This window comes from Salvia miltiorrhiza, chromosome 1, assembly GCF_028751815.1.
Source record: "Salvia miltiorrhiza cultivar Shanhuang (shh) chromosome 1, IMPLAD_Smil_shh, whole genome shotgun sequence".
Classification (NCBI taxonomy): Eukaryota; Viridiplantae; Streptophyta; class Magnoliopsida; order Lamiales; family Lamiaceae; genus Salvia; species Salvia miltiorrhiza.
In genome coordinates this window covers 71,864,996-71,883,032 of record NC_080387.1, presented here as the reverse complement: position 1 = coordinate 71,883,032, position 18,037 = coordinate 71,864,996, and the positions used below count along the sequence as shown (strand labels likewise).

General features: G+C 34.7%; 3 protein-coding genes across 3 annotated transcripts; 1 reads left to right on the top strand and 2 right to left on the bottom strand.

The window, feature by feature from the left end:
- Nucleotides 1–1,379: 1,379 nt before the first annotated feature.
- LOC131005834 (probable aquaporin PIP1-4) lies at nucleotides 1,380–3,512 on the bottom strand. The gene is made up of 4 exons (XM_057932932.1): nucleotides 2,870–3,512; nucleotides 2,414–2,709; nucleotides 2,165–2,305; nucleotides 1,380–1,742 (listed from the first exon to the last, which is right to left on the bottom strand). The coding sequence occupies exons 1-4, from the start codon at nucleotides 3,198–3,200 to the stop codon at nucleotides 1,650–1,652; spliced, it is 861 nt and encodes a 286-aa protein (XP_057788915.1). The 5' UTR covers nucleotides 3,201–3,512; the 3' UTR covers nucleotides 1,380–1,649.
- Nucleotides 3,513–9,003: 5,491 nt separating this feature from the next.
- LOC131005832 (glycosylinositol phosphorylceramide mannosyl transferase 1) lies at nucleotides 9,004–12,760 on the top strand. The gene is made up of 5 exons (XM_057932928.1): nucleotides 9,004–9,514; nucleotides 10,684–11,080; nucleotides 11,769–11,932; nucleotides 12,017–12,087; nucleotides 12,402–12,760. Exons 1-5 carry the CDS (start codon nucleotides 9,327–9,329, stop codon nucleotides 12,560–12,562), a joined length of 981 nt encoding a protein of 326 aa, XP_057788911.1. The 5' UTR covers nucleotides 9,004–9,326; the 3' UTR covers nucleotides 12,563–12,760.
- A 1,625-nt stretch (nucleotides 12,761–14,385) lies between these two features.
- LOC131005831 (uncharacterized) lies at nucleotides 14,386–17,990 on the bottom strand. The gene is made up of 3 exons (XM_057932927.1): nucleotides 17,745–17,990; nucleotides 15,822–17,400; nucleotides 14,386–15,318 (listed from the first exon to the last, which is right to left on the bottom strand). Exons 2-3 carry the CDS (start codon nucleotides 17,111–17,113, stop codon nucleotides 15,078–15,080), a joined length of 1,533 nt encoding a protein of 510 aa, XP_057788910.1. The 5' UTR covers nucleotides 17,114–17,400; nucleotides 17,745–17,990; the 3' UTR covers nucleotides 14,386–15,077.
- Nucleotides 17,991–18,037: the final 47 nt, after the last annotated feature.

Here is an 18,037-nt window from a genome sequence, read left to right as displayed (position 1 = left end):
TATTATTATTATTATTATTATTATTATTATTATTATTATTATTATTATTATTAATTGTGAGGGCTATATAAGGAAAAGATATAAGTTGTTGTGAATCGAATTAGTATTACCCAAAAATAAATGAAATTGGTAAATGATCTTGTTTGCTAGTCTTTATCATTCTAGGCCCTTCCTCCGCTCCCTAAGCATAAAGATTATTTGCATCATGCAACTATAAATATGTTCATTTTAAATTAAAAAAAATGGACCAATGTTGCCAGGACAGAATGAGATAGAATAATAGTAGTCCTACTTCACCAAATTAAATATGTTAACAGATAAGTCAATACCAAGTTGCTACTTATACTATTCAATGCTCGAAAAGGATAACTATACACAAAATAGAGCTTTTTTCCTTATGAAGTCTTATCCATATGAAGTCTTCCACCTTAAAATAAAGGGTTGGTCATAATTATCTACCAATTTCAACACTTAAAAAAAAAAAAAAAAACAATCTCGACTCATATTTTTTAAAAATTTTAAATATTAAAAATATTTGATTTATATTCTCGTATCAAAATCAAGAATGACCTTATCAAATTCTTAAATGAGCTATACGTAAACTTTTTATTTACATCCAACTATCAAAATGACACTATTTTTATGCTTGTGTGGGGAAAAAATGAAAATATTTATAAATACAAAGAGAATTGTATATATATATAGGTTGTTATCGTGAAAATTACAATTGATAGTGAGAACTGAAAATACCGCACCGATGTATAAAGTTGTTATATTCACCGTGAAATTAATTGCACGTAAAAACAGGAAAAAAAATGAATTTTTCACTCTCAAATCACATTTTATTGTGAGAACTTAGAAAATTACACTGACATATAAAGTTACTACATTCTCGTGTCATTAATTGTATTCGAAAAAAATGGGAGAAAAATGAATTTGTCGTTCTTTCTATTATCCGAACTCAAGTGTTGCACTCATTCATAAGGATGATCAGTAATACATACACAATATTAATTGTTATATACAACGTATATTCATGCTTAAATAGCAAATATTAATTAATTATATATACTATACTTTTTTTAATAAATTACATAAATAAATAAATAAATTTAAAGACAGCGCGATGGAGGATTGGAATTCAAGACCTCAGATCTTGGGCAATAATCTGCGTATACTATACTTTAGTTATTGGCATAGTTGACTAGGGTTAGGCATAATTAATTAATAGGGTGATTAGTCACTCCCACAACCAACCATAAAATACAACAATTATATATTAAATTAACAAATTGCAAGCGTGACCATGGTAGGTTAGGGCAGGTGAATTATTATCATGACAAATTGGCATTTGACAGCCACATAAAACACATTACAGATTATGCCAAAAGCCAAACAAGCCCACTTTTTTTTCCCATTTAAATAATTTCAAAAGCCTCCCCTTTTTGTTTATGAACATTATCCCATCAAACATTATCTCCTACAATACATACAGCAAACCAAACAAAACAGGAAAATATGGAAATTACATACAACATGGACTTCATTTTCTCTCTCATCATCTCCATTTATCTCAATGTTTCTTGAAATAAATTTAATGCCACAAGTTGAATGATCAAAAGGGACAGCTTTTATGGCTCGGGACAACATCACTTGTTCTTGAATGGGATGGCTCGGATCACCACCACGTGATACAGGGCGGCGAGCGCGGCTCCGATGAATGGTCCCACCCAGAAAATCCACTGCCATATTTATCACGTCGAAATAATATTAGATGTTACTAGAACACGATATAAAATATAGAATTTCGAGACGTCTATCAAGAATATTAATAGATATAGATTGTACATATATAGTTGAATTTGAAAATAAAAGGTATTAATAATCAAATCTATTCAAACGTTTAGCCTATTTATTAAATTTATCTCAATCTTTAAAAATAAAAATTAATATCTTTAAATACAAATTATTTTTCGGCGCAAAATAAAGGTCGTTATTCGGCACGTCATGGCTCAACTACTGAAGTGGAATTTCGATGATAAATTTCGAAATTTTTTAAATATAATTGATAAATTTTAAAAACTTAAGGTATAATTAATAAAATCACTAAAAGTTGGGATATAAATTTTATCATAAATAAAAAAAATTAAATCTTGTAGCTTACATGATCATTCCAAGCTGCATCCTTGTTGTAGATGATGGCTGCTCCAAGACTTCTTGCAGGGTTAATACCAGTTCCAGTAATAGGAATGGTTGCCAAGTGAACCAAGAACACTGCAAAGCCAATTGGCAATGGAGCCAATATCTGCAAAAACATAACACCATCTCACTAAGCTCTAAAATACCCTATTAATTAATTATATATACGTAGATACATAGATAAATAGATAGATGTGTATTTACGAACACTAACCGGAACATGGGAGTCTCTAGCGCTTCGTTTGGCATCGGTGGCGGAGAAGACGGTGTAGACTAGCACGAACGTTCCAACGATTTCAGCACCAAGGCCGTCACCCTTGGTGTAGCCGTGGTTGACCACGTTGGCGCCGCCGCCCTTGGTCATGTAAAGAGTCTTGTGGAATCCCTTCACCACGCCGGCGCCGCAGATGGCCCCCAGGCACTGCATCACCATGTAGAACACCGCCCGCGTCAGCGACAGTTTCCTCGCCAGGAACAGCCCGAACGTCACCGCGGGGTTGATGTGTCCACCTGCAATCAACCCCAATTAATAAATACTCACAACCTTTTATCATCCTGACTCAAACTCAAGACCTCAGGTCTTGAGCATTAACCTCCTAAAGCTAACACACGCAGAACTTTTCAATTTTATTAAGGGTGGGTGGAGGGGGACGTCACTCAAATCAATCACCTGAAATCCCGGCGGTGCAGTAAACGAGAGCGAAGATCATGCCGCCGAAAGCCCAGGCTATGCCCTGGATCCCGACGGTGGCGCACTTGGACGGGGAGTTCTGAACGCCCATGACGGTGAGGATGCTGATGTACAAGAAGAGGAAAGTCGCGATGAATTCGGCAATCCCGGCTCTGTAGAACGACCACGAGGTGATCTCGCCGGGCTCGAAGAGCGGCGCCGGCGGCGGCTCCTTGTAGTCCTTGTCCTGAGTCTGCGCCGCCGTGCCGATGGGCTGGCGCTCCGGGAACTTGTTGGCTCCCACTCGAACATCCTCCTCCTTGTTCTCCATTCTCTCTCTTCCCTCTCTAGAATCAAATTAAGCAGTGGAGGTCGTGATCAATGGTAGTGAGTGGTGGTTGGATGAAAGTGGGAGGGTGATGATGATATATTTATATAGAGGAATAGTGAGGATAGGAGAGGGGGGCCCATCGAGCTCCATTGATGACTTAATTTTATTTTATTTTTTCATTATGATACAAACCGACCATCAATCATGCAAGAGTTTTTATTTCTTGATATATTCCTATTTGTGCAAAGTGTAGTTCTTGAATTTTGGTTGGGTTAGTGAAAGCGACGTGGGCAGCCCAGCTGGCAAAATGAGGTCCATGAATGTGTTAAACGTTCCATTTTTGATGATGAGAAAGGGTGGAATTAAATGAGAAAGGGTGGAATTAAATAACAATGATGACTTCCTCAAAAAAAAAAATGGTGACGGGCTCGACTTGCGATTATCCGAATAAAAATTTGTCTTAATTTTTATAATTATATTATATTTTGTATTTTTTTAAATATCAAATTTTAATTTAATTCGTTGTAATTTATTTTTAAATCAAAATGTCCATTTTAAAAGATCCTAAATCCTTGACAACGAGTGATCGCCGCCCAAGCCCACACTTGGAATTTGCTCTCTTTCTCTCTCTATGGATGAGGTTCCATTAAAATGTTAAATATGTTGAGAATTGAGAATGCGTCTGGATTTTTTTGAATAAGTCAGTAATTTTGATGAATAAGTCAATATTTTTTATAAATAAGTTTTTTCAAGGTAAAAACAAGCATTTTATTAATATTAAATGGATAGATAAGCTTGTTCATCAGTTTAATTTATTATTAGTTTATCCAAAAAATTATTGATTTATTAATTACTTTTAATTGTCATATTTAGCAATTTTACTATAATCACACGAGAGAGAGTGAGACTGTGAGAGAGAGGGTCTTCTACTTGTGTTGGTCAGTTTTTCAATACTAGTTTTTAATGTTTGTTCAATAATTTCAATATACAATACTTTTTACTACTATACTGACTACTTAGTTAAGATTCATAAGTTCAATTAGAACTTATAATTATTTTTTGTATTTAGTAATAGTACTTTCTAATTTGTTGTTAATTATCATAATTGATTATTCTATAGTTAGGGTTTTTAGTTTTTTAAAGCATCAATGATATATAGTCCATCGTAAAGCAATAGTAAGACAGTAGTTTTTACTTTTACAATAAATATATGATATGATTAAAATAGAAAAAATGTTAATTATTGGGACAAAGAAGATAGTGGAATAGATACAACAACCCCCTCAACTTTTTTTAACTTTACAATTAGTATTTTCTGTTGATCTTTTTATATATTTTATAATTTTGTTCTTTATATTTTCTTTAGCACTTCTCGTTTTCTTAAAAATCGATTTTAATTTCCATCTTTCACCAAATAATTTTCTACATCCACTCCTCTATATATAATAGTAATATATAGGTAAATAATTAGGTGAGAATCATATCTTTTTTTGATAACTGAGAACCATGAACAAATATATAAAATACATGAACAAGAGATGCATTTAATTGTTTACAATTAAATATAACATATATACAAGATTCGATTATCTCTTATTCATGTATTTTATGTATTATAATTGTTTACAATTTAATCATCTCATATTCATTATTTTATATATTTATACATAGTTCTCGATTCTCACAAAAAAAATGCAATTCACTCGGTGAAACCTAACCATATATAAACCGCACGATCATATTTAAACAATATATTTGAGTGACGTATGTCGTATACAAGATCCAACACGTTCGAGACATTTCTAGAAATACCCAGATTCAATATGTTTTAACCTTAATTAGGTTCAATTTCAAACTCTTATCTCTCTAATAATTGTCTTCGATATATATTATGCGCGTGTTTAGCTTAATTGTAAAACTTTAATTTAATTGTTTTGCGAACTAAGTTTGGGCAAGTTTTTAATTAAATCATACTCCATTTGAGTTTAAATACAATTTAATTAGAATTCAAGATTGAGTGACCCTCGAACTAATGTGTCCAAGTCCAAACTTGATGTACATCGACTAAATTTATTATTTTTACTTTTTTTATAAATCATTAATTAATAACTTGGAAAACTAATAGATACAAGCTTTGAAATAAATTTATTATTTTTACTTTTTTTTATAAATCATTAATTAATACCAACAATCGTTGACATTTTCACTTAAAATACAAGATGCTTTATTAAAACAATAAAATGACGTGGACCTTATAGGGTTTTAATTACTTGGAAAACTACGGAGAGGCTACCTATTTCATGGAGTATTTTAGAATACCAAATTAGTTGGCTTTATATTATTACTCCATTAAATTGATAATATATATATATATAGAGAGAGAGAGAGAGAGAGAGAGAGAGCTAAAAACGAGAGAAATCATAGTTTGGCAGTTATTTGCGATTAATATTCCCCTGTTTAGTCTCTCGATTTGTTTGAATTTGCTGATATTATATGTATAGTTGCTTTCTTAGGAATTTGGTAGTGTTTTTTTAGCAATTTAAAGTACTTGTACATTAAAAACATGCTAGATATGCATAAACATGTTATTTAAATTGTTTTATTATGATTGAATCGGCATGTTACACTTGCAAGGTATGTCTACTCGTTTGGAGAGTACGTGCTATATATACTTACATATCTATTTCAAAAGAACAAGAGTGCCAACGCAATCAGGGCCGGTTCTGTATCTTATGGGATTTTAAGCAAAAATTAGAAAATGGGTCCTTGTATTTTTTTTATATTGATGAAATATTAATAATAAATTAATATAATCTTTTTTCGACCAGTTATTCAAAAGAGTTTTCAAAAGAAAAGAAAAGAAAACGAAAAGACACTAAGAAGTCAATACTAATGGTATAATTTAAATGACAAAAAGAACCTTTACAAGAAAAAATATATTGCAATTCTATTTTTATTGTTAAGAAAAAATAATTTATATACATACAAAAAGAATAAAAAATTAAACTCCCAAAAAATTAAGGCCCTAAGCAGCAACATGTCGAGCATATAATCATGGATTTATCATTAAATTTATTTCACGATTTTGTAATTTCCTTTATAATACTCCATCCGTCCACGAAATGAGTACCCATTTGGGGGTGACGCGGGTTTTAAGAAATTGATTAAGTGTGTGTGAGTGGAATAAGGGACACATTTTTATTGTGAGTGAGTTGTGTATGATACATTTACTAAAAAAGAAAATGTGCACTTATTTAATGGACGGACTAAAAAAGAAATATGGATACTCATTTCATGGACGGAGGAAGTAGTATTGTACATGCTACATTAGCAATATGTGTATACTGAATATTGATGATACGAATATGCTTTGGCTTTTATAAAACCTCGTTTTCACGTCAATCACTAGCAGATAATGCAATTTAATAAATAATTGGGTCGGTTTTAATTAAACGTTTATTATTATTATCTTATCTATCCTTTCTTCGTTGCTCCACATGCTAATTAATCATTTCCTTTGTTGATGAGCTGGTGATTATCTGCCAATTACATAATGCAAGGTCGCCACGCTGGCATCCTTCCCAAGATAATCAATGATTAGTGACCTCTTATTAGGCTAATTAATTTATTTAGTTAGTCTTGTTCCTTTTCCTATTGTGTTCACGAGATGATAATATAGATTAATCAGTGGGTATTATGTAAGCCGTCATAATTAATTAGTGAGAAAGATAATCTTCAAAATTAGTTTGGTGAATGCCCCTATTCTTTCGAGTAAAAAAATCGGTTTTTGTATGTTATTTTCTATTACTTTTTCTATAAGGTATTAACTATTCTATTATTAAAATCAGCTATTTTTTTTTTTCAAATGAGTGGTTAATCGTACATAGTTACATGCGTAGGTTCATCAATAATTTGATTTGCACTTTTTCAATGACTAGTAAATTAGGATATCAAATAACGATATGAGAGCCAATGAGGCATAGTTCAAATGGCAAAGTTGAAGCATTTAAAGACTCTCCTTTATAAAAGGTGTTGGGTTCAATTTCAATTGCATGCATGTAATTTTTCTACTTTTGTATGAGACTAATACAAAATTTGTTTCAAAAAATTCAAAATATGATAATACAAAATGGCCATTTTCTTCTTATCAAAATTCAAAACTATAATTCACAGGTCAAATCTCTCTTCTATCCTTGAATCTTGTTAATGTTTTAAAAATTTATAAGATGTAATTCTTAAGAGCTTATAAGTTATCAAATTGTTTAGATACTTGAACTTATAAGTTAAACAGAGAAATTTTAGTTACAAAAAAAAATAGTGAAAGAGAGAAAATCGAAAAAAGATTAAATTAGAATATTATATGATGAAAATAAAAAATTATAGTTGAGTTATTTTTGTAAAATGTGTGTTGCTTATAAGATAATGAGAAAATAAATTGGGTAGAGGAACTTATTTTTTTTTAATGTCTAAGATATAGTCTACTTTCAAATAGAAACTCTATTGAAATTTTATTTTATTAAATTAATATATTATTTAATGTTTGTAAAGATTATATGTAGAATACATAAGGATAAAATAAAATAACTGCATTGATATAATGTGGCTAATTGTTGGCCCAATAAAAGTTGATCCGTTGTGGGTTTATCCACAGTAATGTTCTTCACGAAAAGCCTTATGGGCCGGCCCAGTTAAGCCAAGTTTTCTGTTCAAGTATGGCGGAATTAGATTTACTTTCGAAATGATGTTTATTGCAAAATAAATTTAGATTTGATGTAAAATATTGGAGATGGCGTAAGCCTCCATTTCACATAACTGAAGCTGCACCCTTCTAGGAATTTGCATTCACATTAAAAGGATTGAAATAAAATTTATGTATTTTATGAAGTACTCCCTCCGTCCCAAATGAAATATTCTGTTTTCCTTTTTGGGCTGTCCTAAACGAAATGTCTTGTTTTCTTTTTTGGCAATACACTCTCTCTCTATACTTAATATTTAAATAATTTTCACCAACCCACTTTATCTACTTTATACACATTTCTTAATCCTCGTGCCGAAAAGAAATAGGGCATTTCGTTTGGGACGGAGGGAGTACTATTTTTTATTTTTTTGCGTCCGTATCTGTTTACGCCCCGACAACATAAACTTATATTTAGAGTAGACGCGTGCAGTTATATGTGTGTATACACATGTGTAATTTCGTTTCAAAAAAATTAAACATTTTATACAATCATAATTATGTCGTTTTTTATTGTTATGTTAATTGTAAATTTGCCACTTCATAATTGATTTAGAAAAAAAAATTAATTTCATGAGAAAAATAAGATAAATTTAAAATTTGTGTATTTACATACAATTATCCTCACATTACGTTTCTTTTTATGACAAATATATACTATAATATATATTTTTTTAATCAAAATGGATATAACTAAACTTTATGGTGATAGTTTGGATATTAAAGTGCAATTTTTCTTAAAAAAAATTATAAAGAAATTATGTGCACATTTTTAACATAGTTTTTCAAGTATTTCCAAAAAGACAAAAGAAATTAGCTCTGATATATATGTGAGGATTACGTTTCTTTTTATGACAAATATATACTATAATATATATTTTTTTAATCAAAATGGATATAACTAAACTTTATGGTGATAGTTTGGATATTAAAGTGCAATTTTTCTTAAAAAAAATTATAAAGAAATTATGTGCACATTTTTAACATAGTTTTTCAAGTATTTCCAAAAAGACAAAAGAAATTAGCTCTGATATATGTAAATTCCGGAATAAACTTGTAAATTGATTGAAGGTGTAAAAATTAGTTACTCCATCTTAGATATTTTTATCCCAAAAAAAAAAAAAAACGAGAAGAATAACTAACTTTTATTTGCTTGATTTATCGAGGGCTCGAGTCCTATATTCCCGTTTGAAAAATTTTCTCAGTTGTGAATCTAAACTGACGAAATCGAGGGCGAGGCATGACGTCATCACCGACGTGAACTGATCTCCGGCAACCGCCTGCTCAGCCACCACCCGTCGTTGTATGGAATCGCCGCAGCCTGCGACCTACGCTTCCTCTACCGAGTTAGTCAGCAAGCGCCGCTCCTCAAATAGTTTCGTAGCTCAACAATGAGGACGAGCCTTTTCAGCCGCCGGACGATAAGGCAGGGAGCGATGTCCGCCGTCGGATCGGCGAAGATGAAGCTAATGTTTGGCTGCTGCGTGCTGTTGACACTGATCGCGCTCGCTAGCCGCACGACGTCGTATGGAGGGTGGAAGCAATACGCTGTTTATCCGCGCGGATCATCTCTGCCTCGGTGAGATTTCTAACAAATCGACGCGATTTTTGTGTGATTTGTTGGCCGTCCTTCAGTTTAAATCGGTCTTAGCTGGCATTAGTGTTTACTAATTATTGGATTTGTGACATTTGTCTATTTACTACTCTAAGTTTTTATAGCTCTATTTCGAAATTGCTGATCTAGTTTCCTGCTTATAGTTATGGAAGTATTTCGTCGTTATCGTTTTTGTTTGAAAATAATTGATCTAGATTTTTGCTCGTAAATATGTAAACATGTCATTATTCCTCTCTAGAATTGCTGCTAGGTGCCTATGAGAGGGTTTAACCAAGGAAGGGTAATATAAGGGTTGAAATTTCATTAAGTTTTGGATCATACCATTATTTGCTCTACTGAAACAAAAGCACGGTGCTGCCTCGGGTGGAATCTTTTTCAGCTCAACTATCTGTAAATAAGATCTTCCTCTAATGCCTATTGATTATGGTAAAGTGAGAATAATTATTAGAAACTTGCTAATTTGCAATATTTGATTGTTCAGGTAATGTTTGAGTAATTTTACTATGTTTGCAAGCATAAACAAAATGTTCAATTTGTCATGGAAAGGTTCGAAACTTGGGACATTTTCTTATGGTTTTACAGACTGCAAATATTTCTTGAAATTCTCTCTGCAAATTTGATTTTCATAGAAAACATCAGTGTCCATGCTTGTTTACTGTATTTGGAGGTTGGGGGTTGTTTATTGTCACTTCATTAGTAAATTAGTAATGTGGTCTGCACGTTTCTTCTTTGGGTTTGTTTGTTTAAGTCTGTCTTTGCATGACAGGGCATCTCTTTTCTCCTTTTCTTTTTCCAAGATTTATATTATAGTAAAGTTAAAAAGTAATGGGCCCTTGCGGTTTTTAGGCGATTCACTTTAGACTCTCACCTCATATATTCTGGCAGTTTGTTCATCTTAACTTCTGTGTTCCTTTCAATTAGCAAGTGGAGTTTTATAAGTAATCTCATGATATCTAAAATTTGGTATTTTTGTTGGGAGTTTTGCACTAATGTGTTATTAAAGCAAGAAATGTGTTGGAATATGGATATAGCTTGTTTGCATGAGCAGACATATGCCCCCATATTGATACCACTGCATGCATCTAAAAGGTTGTCGATCTTTTCTGCTAATGCTAACTTTATGTGTCTTGCAGGAAAGGGTACACCTTATTGATTAACACATGGAAAAGAAATGATCTTCTGAAGCAATCCATATCCCATTATGCATCTTGCCCTGGGCTTGATTCTATACATATTGTTTGGAGTGAACCCAACCCTCCTTCGGAGTCTCTTATCAACTTTCTAAATCATGTTATAAAGTTGAATTCCAAAGATGGCTGGAAAGTTGAATTGAGATTTGATATTAATAAGGAAGACAGCTTAAATAACAGATTCAAAGAAATCAAGGATTTGAAATCTGATGTGGTCTTCTCAATTGATGATGACATTATATTCCCCTGCGCCACTGTAGAATTTGCTTTCAGTGTCTGGCAAAGTGCACCTGATACAATGGTGGGATTTGTGCCTCGTATTCACTGGGTTGATAAATCGGTATGTACTGGCATTCTGTTCATAAAAGTCTCTTAAGGTCACAGAAAAAAGTCTAGGTTGCCTACTATTTAGCATTTGTTTTGTGAAGAGTTTTAAATTTCCTCATTGAATGTTATCACATTATTTTTCTTTTTCATTTTCCTATTACTGTAAGGATTTCTTTTGTTGCATTTGATGTAATTCTTACGCTCACTAATACTATGTTCAGCTATATTTGTTAACATTCATTGTCATTAATCATTATCGTCATGTCTGGGACTTAAAATAATCATTCATAAATGGCACTTTAATTCTTAGTCATATACATATCTTAATTGCTTCATTATGAAGTTGAAATCCTCAACTCTGATACTAGTATATCGTGTAACCTAGTTCATGAAACCAAGTAGAAGTCGAAGGATATGAAATTTATGGTTAGTTTGACATGTTCTCTAGTTTCTATGATGATAAAGTCTAATTGGCTCTATATAGGTGACATCTTTTATTTTTTTTTAAGTTGCACATGGCCTTACTTTACAATTTCTAAATTGGGTGTGATATCTGTTGGCACGAGATCAAGAGATATTAATTGCTCACTTATTTATGATACGATGTTTGTATTTACGTGCTCCTTCAAAAAGCTTGCTTAGAATGAAGCGTGTGTTTACATACACTATCCTTTGGTTCAATCCTCTTTTCGTTGTTTCAGAAAAATGGTCAGGACGCGTTCATCTATAGCGGATGGTGGTCTGTCTGGTGGACAGGAACATATAGCATGATTCTCTCCAAGGCTGCCTTCTTTCATAAGAAATATCTCAGTACGTACACCTATGAGATGCCATCATCCATCCGAGAATATGTGACCAAGAACAGGTTCTTCTCGATATGATACCTGCATTCACATTCAGAGTTATCTTGTTCAGTTTTGGTTTTCCCTAATCACTATGAATATACCAGGAATTGTGAAGATATTGCTATGTCTTTCCTTGTCGCAAATGCCACTGGCGCTCCTCCTATTTGGGTGAAAGGTATATTAATTTGTTCGGTCAACCTTCTCTCTTCTATAAAAAATTATACACTGCTTACGTTTAGTACTTGTTATGCTCCTAATCCTTCAAAGTAATCGTCTCCTTAGTGTCATAAGTTTCTCTGTTTCGCTCCTTTTATCTCCATCAAATTTAACTCTAGGTTGAGAGGTTAATGTACATGGAGTACACATATAACTTCATATTTTACTTTGATAGCTTCCACATTGGTTCTAGAGTTATGAAATTTCGTTGACGGAAGACAACGTTTTGCTGCAAACGAATTTACATGCTCCAACCTTGAAATGTTTGTGTAGGTAGCATTTTTGAGATTGGTTCTAGTGGAATTAGTAGCTTGGGAGGGCACACCGAGAGAAGAAGCGAGTGCGTGAACCGGTTCGTGGCTGAATACGGGGGCATGCCCTTGGTGTCGACTTCAGTTAAGGCGGTAGATAGCCGTTTTTGCTGGTTTTGGTGATGCTGCAGACCATTCTTCTCTTCATCTCTGCATTGCGTATGTGCCAATTCTTGCTAGCTAGCTCCCACGCATGTATCATTATTGTCAACCATAGGAGGCTCCTTACCCCTTTTTTTTCTCTTTTAAAATGTTTGTTGTATCAATGTACAATTTTGTGGGTTGCAAATCGACCTTTTAGTAGGTTCTCACTTGTACCAATTGGGGTGTTTTAGAAGCAGAACCACTTGTACCAATTGGGGTGTTTTAGAAGCAGAACCGATCACCTACCCACCGTGGGCAAGCATAATGTGCCCATCATTGATGTGACAATTTTAATTAGGAAAGATAACTAATAAATCTTACTCTAATTAAAATTATGTTACTATAATTACAATTGTCACATCATGGTGGGCACGTTATGCATGCCCACGATGGGTAGGTGATCGGTTCTGGTTTTAGAAGTCCAATGTATAAAATTTTTAATTCGTTTCTCTTATTTGAAGTTTCTGTTTAGAATTATAGTACCAAAGCAATGCTTTCGAGTTACATAATCAAGCTCAAATTCTGAGAAATATTTTAGTTGCTTGAAATGGGCGTATTTGTGGCATCGCTACCTATAATCTTGTTTCCTCAATATGGAATGATTGTCAAGTAAATCAAATGATCCAATCTTGTTCAGAATATATTGGAGAAGGTTCAATGGAGAAGTAAATATTTACAAAGAAAAGAGAAGTAATTTCAGCCACTGATCTTATCTAATCTAACAGTCAACATCAATAAAAATCACTAAATACAATAAGAACGGATAATCATTTTAAGACATTCGATCATCAAGATCTAAGGTGGATGCATCATCTTGATGGATGAATGCAGAATTTGGGTTCAAATCATAAAGGAAGCAATTTTTTTTTTTTAATGCAGTAAATTTAGTATCGGATGCATTAATTTGTATTGCAGATGCAATAATTTTAATCGTTCTCATGTTCTCACGAAAATTGTGATTGTCACTAGAACCGCACTATTTATATACATAAGTTTTAAAACATTTGATTCAACTTTTGATTTATTAGGATATGGACCACAAGGATAATAATGCATGTTTTGAGTGAGAAAATCAAGCTAATTACACTCATAAAATCAAACCGTGTGTAAGTGGATATATCTCTCAATCACATTGACGTAAGAAAATCATATTTTGTCAAATTTATTTATCACTATTGAATTATTTACCAATTTAGCTACTTGTATCTGGTAAACCTCTTTCTATTTTCAATTGTAAGCTAGCGATCGTGACCGGCAACATAGCGGTGATATCAAGATTATTTGAATTTTATAGCCATTATCTTGAAAAAGTTTTGTATCGTCATAGTTATCCCTATTTTTTTTTTCCTTTTTCTAAACCTTTTATCCATTTAAATGTCTAATCATAGAACGAGAATAAGGCGGTGGATAATTATGAAGACTTCTTGGATCAGAAAAAAAGTACTATTATTTTGTATTCCACTATAATACTTTTTTTTGAATAATTGTATATAGTGTTAAAATTTGTATATTTTCTCGCAATTTTTTTTATTAGGTAAAAATTCAAAATTTGATGATAATTTGGCGATATTTATCATGAATATGACGGTGCCAAAGCTAAAAAAAATATTCAATCCAGTTCAGTTTTTATGTTATACATTTTAACTATAGTAAAAGTATTAATTATCCAATTAAATATATTTTTATATAAGATATTAAAACATATAAATAAATGGTTTATCTTTTTTCGATCGAAATTAATAAATTGTTTATTACCTACAATTATTTGTATAAAAACAATGAATCATAAGCAAAATAAAATATGAAACTAAAACAAAATACTAATTAAATAAAAAAACTAAACAATATACTACATACTTACAAAACCATATACATACTTTTTCAGAGGGGGGAAAAAGCACCCATTCATGAGGACAATATCATCCCCTTATTCTTCCTTTTCTAATATATTCATCAAATTCTCACATCTAAGTAATCAACAAAAATTAGCATACAGAAACTTGAATGGCACCTCTGCAGAAATTTATGTAATAATATACAAATGTAGTTTCTCCTTTTGAATAGTAAACAAGCACACAAATGCCACTCATGTAAGCAAAATCACTTACCTTTTCTGTACAATTGAGAATTTTGGTAAAAATTCAGAGCTGCATTTCTTACTGTGCTGTAAACCTGCTGTAAAATCTTCCTTCTCCTTCCTCATCAACCCCATCAAAACCTCTCCCTCTTTCTCCTGTAACCCTACCTTATTCGCCTTCGTTGCCTGAAAACTATGATTATTCGCTGTCGTGCCTAAAACGTACAAAGATTTCTTCGTGCTCCCGGGTTTCCGGCCCTGATGAAATACATACAATATATCTACCTATCTCCACCTTGTTCCATTGATCAATGTGGAGGAGTTTCCACAGTCCTAGTGTGTCCGGAAACGCAAGGCACGATCGGATTTTTATTCTTCTTATATCACTATACGATGATGATGATGCTAGACGACTCCCTACACGTTTTGGGAATTGTTGAGGGGGAAACAGGTATCCTCGCCACCGGTGCTCCACAAGAAGTTGGCGTACCTGGAAGCATAGTGTGCGTTGTTTGGCTCGAGGGCCAGAGCTTGCAAGAAGCTCTCCTCGGCCGCCCAGTAGTCCTTCCTCACTGTCCATAGGAAGTTGGCATATTGGCTGAGAGATTCTGCATCGGGTGGCGATGCTTGCACTGCCCGCTTGAAGCATTCCTCGGACCTGTTCAATACGACACAATGGCAACCTATCGTGAGAAACTGGGAAAGACCGGAATTAGGTTAACGAGGCGTTTACTTTGCGTGATAGATTAGATTGACATTGAAGGATTTACATGATCAAGAAAGCTCAAAATTGTAGTTGGATCAGCCTAAGCATACATAGTAATGGAGATTAGTGTCACTCAAAATCTCTAAGGGGGCATTTACCATTCATGATCAACAACTATACATGATTTCAAGGTAAATATTTTTATCTGAATCATTTGGATTTCTGCAAAAAGAAGATGAAAATATTCCAACAAAAGTTACTAACAATATGATCATTGTTGGTTAGCTATTTTCAAATCAAATTTCATGCATCAACAGTCATTCATCTCATCTCTTGGTCTAGTTATGCTACAACAGATTATGTAAAACACTAGAAAACAAACTGAGACAATCAATGTGGCCTAACATCATAGAATCAATCAGAAGCAAAAGATAAGAGAATCGACAAGAGATCACCTTTGATAGTCGCGTGCCACAACCTGCAGAAATCGCGCATAGTTCAATAGCAAGAGTGAATTATTAGGTTCCATGGCTATGTGCATCTGGTACAATAGGTCTGTCCTGAGATAATCTTGGTGGGTATCGGGCTCGATCTCCACAGAGACGGGCGAAACAAAGTGTTTCATGGTGTCGTGATCAAGAACCACCTCCTCGTCCACGCCTTCCCGCATATCTTTAGCTTCATCAACCATTGAATCCCACAGATTCATCTCTGCCACGCTCCCAAACTCATTACTCGGATAGATGCTCGGAGGCAGATTCCCACCTTCCGTTTGCTCCTCCAGGGTGGCCCCCTTATCCGTGACCAGCATTGACAACGACGAGCTTATCTCTTGATACTGCCGAGCCTCACTCCGCTCAGAAGGCTCAAGCAATGCTCCCAACAACGGGGCCTCCCCACCTATCGCAGTGTTGTGGGAGGTCGAATGCACGCTGAAATCAGCCAAGAGCACCATCACGTCGAGCATCAAGGCCGGTGTCCTCGAGAACACCTGCTGGAACAGCCACACGAACGACAGATGCATCTCCTTCTGCACCTTGGATGTGATCACATCCAAATCCTCATCACACAGAGCTTCCCTCATGTGCAAGGCGCAGCTCTGCAGCTCGACGATGATGAACACCATCGAGGCAAAGGCCGCCTTCACGGAGCAATAGCCACCCCCCTCCGCCTCCGACCCCTCCATGGACCCGCCAGCAAAGCCCTCCTCCAGCTGCAGCTTCTTCTTGATCATCCTAAGGGAGAGGGGAATGTCCAAACTATTAGCCTTGTGTTCAATCACGGTCCACGCGGCCGTGTCCTTATCCGGCCAATCCGGGAACTCCGGCTTAATCCCTAGCATCATCGGCTCCAAGAAATCGAAACGGGACTCCAAGAAGGAGTCTTTCTGATCCCTCCTCCCTCCTTGCCTACCAAAGAAAGGGGTGTTGCCGTTCGAAATGGCACAATGCTGCTTCTTACGCCCTTCCTCCTCCCGTGGACCATTCGACATCATCTTGGCCGACGCCTCCACGTGGAAGGAGGGCTTCTCATCCAAATTCAAGCTGCAAGAGCGCCTAATAATGTTGTTACCCTTGGAGACCTTGCTAAAAGACCGCGTTTTAAGGAGAGTTTTGGGGGAGAAGACAAGGGATAGAGGCCCATCCATTTCAGAGGTTCGAAAGCGGAAGGATGATGAGGTGAAGAAGGGTTGGAAGGAGGCATGGTGTGAGCAATCTGCAGTGGGCGAAACAGGTTTGAGCCTCATAATTTTTGCTAGTCCCACAAAGACCAAAGCCACGCAGAGGTAATAACAAAAGCAGATTGCAGCAAAATAAGGCCAAAGGCAGAGCACAAAGAGAGGAATGCCCACTAATAATAGGAAAGGGAGAAACAGTCAAAACCACAAAACGGAAAGCCCGTGAAAAGGGGGGCTTTTCAATCTCATGGAGGAGATGAAAACAAGCCAAAAAGCAAATATTTATGAGATAGAGAGAAAGAAAAGGGCTCTCTCAATCGGATCTTGAGCTTGCTTTCAACTCAATGAATCACCACCTGTGACATACAAAATGTAAACACGAGTAATTAATTAAATAGTACTCCATTAATAAGTCAAGATGCATAAAGATCTTCCTTTAGAAAATTCTACTCTATTCCAATTTCCACCGCCATCGCAATTTTATTCAATCAAACCAAAGTAGCTTTTACAAAAGATGTGCACGCACGCACACACATGCTTGCAAGTAGCTCACCTTTTTCTATTTCACACAAACGAAACTACAACCATGTTTTCATTTAATCTAAACGAATGCATTGCAAATATAGAAACGTAAAGCAACTACAAGAGAAGGGGGGAGTGAGCAAGATTAGATTTTGCGAAGAGGGTTTGGGGAACTCACGGAATTCGGATAAACTGTGATGAGCCGTGGAAGTTTGAGTGGAAATGAGTAGGAAGATTATCGTGGAGATATATAAAAAGAAAAAAAAATTGCGAGAAAAGAAAAAAATGGAAAAAAGGGGGAGATGAAGGGAAGAATCGGATGAGGGATAGAAGGATAGGAAGATATGAGAAGACGATATTTAGTAAGCACCAAAAACAAGCGTTGCGCTTTTAGGACCAGTTGTGGGGCAGCTTCATCAATGGCGGACTACAACTGGGGCATGTCGGTCAAATCTTTTTCTTTTTGCTTTA

Excerpts from the sequence above, each read along its gene's own strand:
- LOC131005832 (XM_057932928.1), top strand. The coding sequence starts at position 9,327 with ATGAGGACGAGCCTTTTCAGCCGCCGGACGATAAGGCAGGGAGCGATG. Across the intron at positions 9,515-10,683 it reads CGCGGATCATCTCTGCCTCG|GAAAGGGTACACCTTATTGA; the intron begins GTGAGATTTCTA and ends TGTGTCTTGCAG. Across the intron at positions 11,933-12,016 it reads GAATATGTGACCAAGAACAG|GAATTGTGAAGATATTGCTA; the intron begins GTTCTTCTCGAT and ends TGAATATACCAG.
- LOC131005831 (XM_057932927.1), bottom strand. The coding sequence starts at position 17,113 with ATGAGGCTCAAACCTGTTTCGCCCACTGCAGATTGCTCACACCATGCC. Across the intron at positions 15,319-15,821 it reads GTGGCACGCGACTATCAAAG|GTCCGAGGAATGCTTCAAGC; the intron begins GTGATCTCTTGT and ends CGTATTGAACAG.
- LOC131005834 (XM_057932932.1), bottom strand. The coding sequence starts at position 3,200 with ATGGAGAACAAGGAGGAGGATGTTCGAGTGGGAGCCAACAAGTTCCCG. Across the intron at positions 2,306-2,413 it reads CTAGAGACTCCCATGTTCCG|ATATTGGCTCCATTGCCAAT; the intron begins GTTAGTGTTCGT and ends ATGTTTTTGCAG. Across the intron at positions 1,743-2,164 it reads ATGCAGCTTGGAATGATCAT|TGGATTTTCTGGGTGGGACC; the intron begins GTAAGCTACAAG and ends TAAATATGGCAG.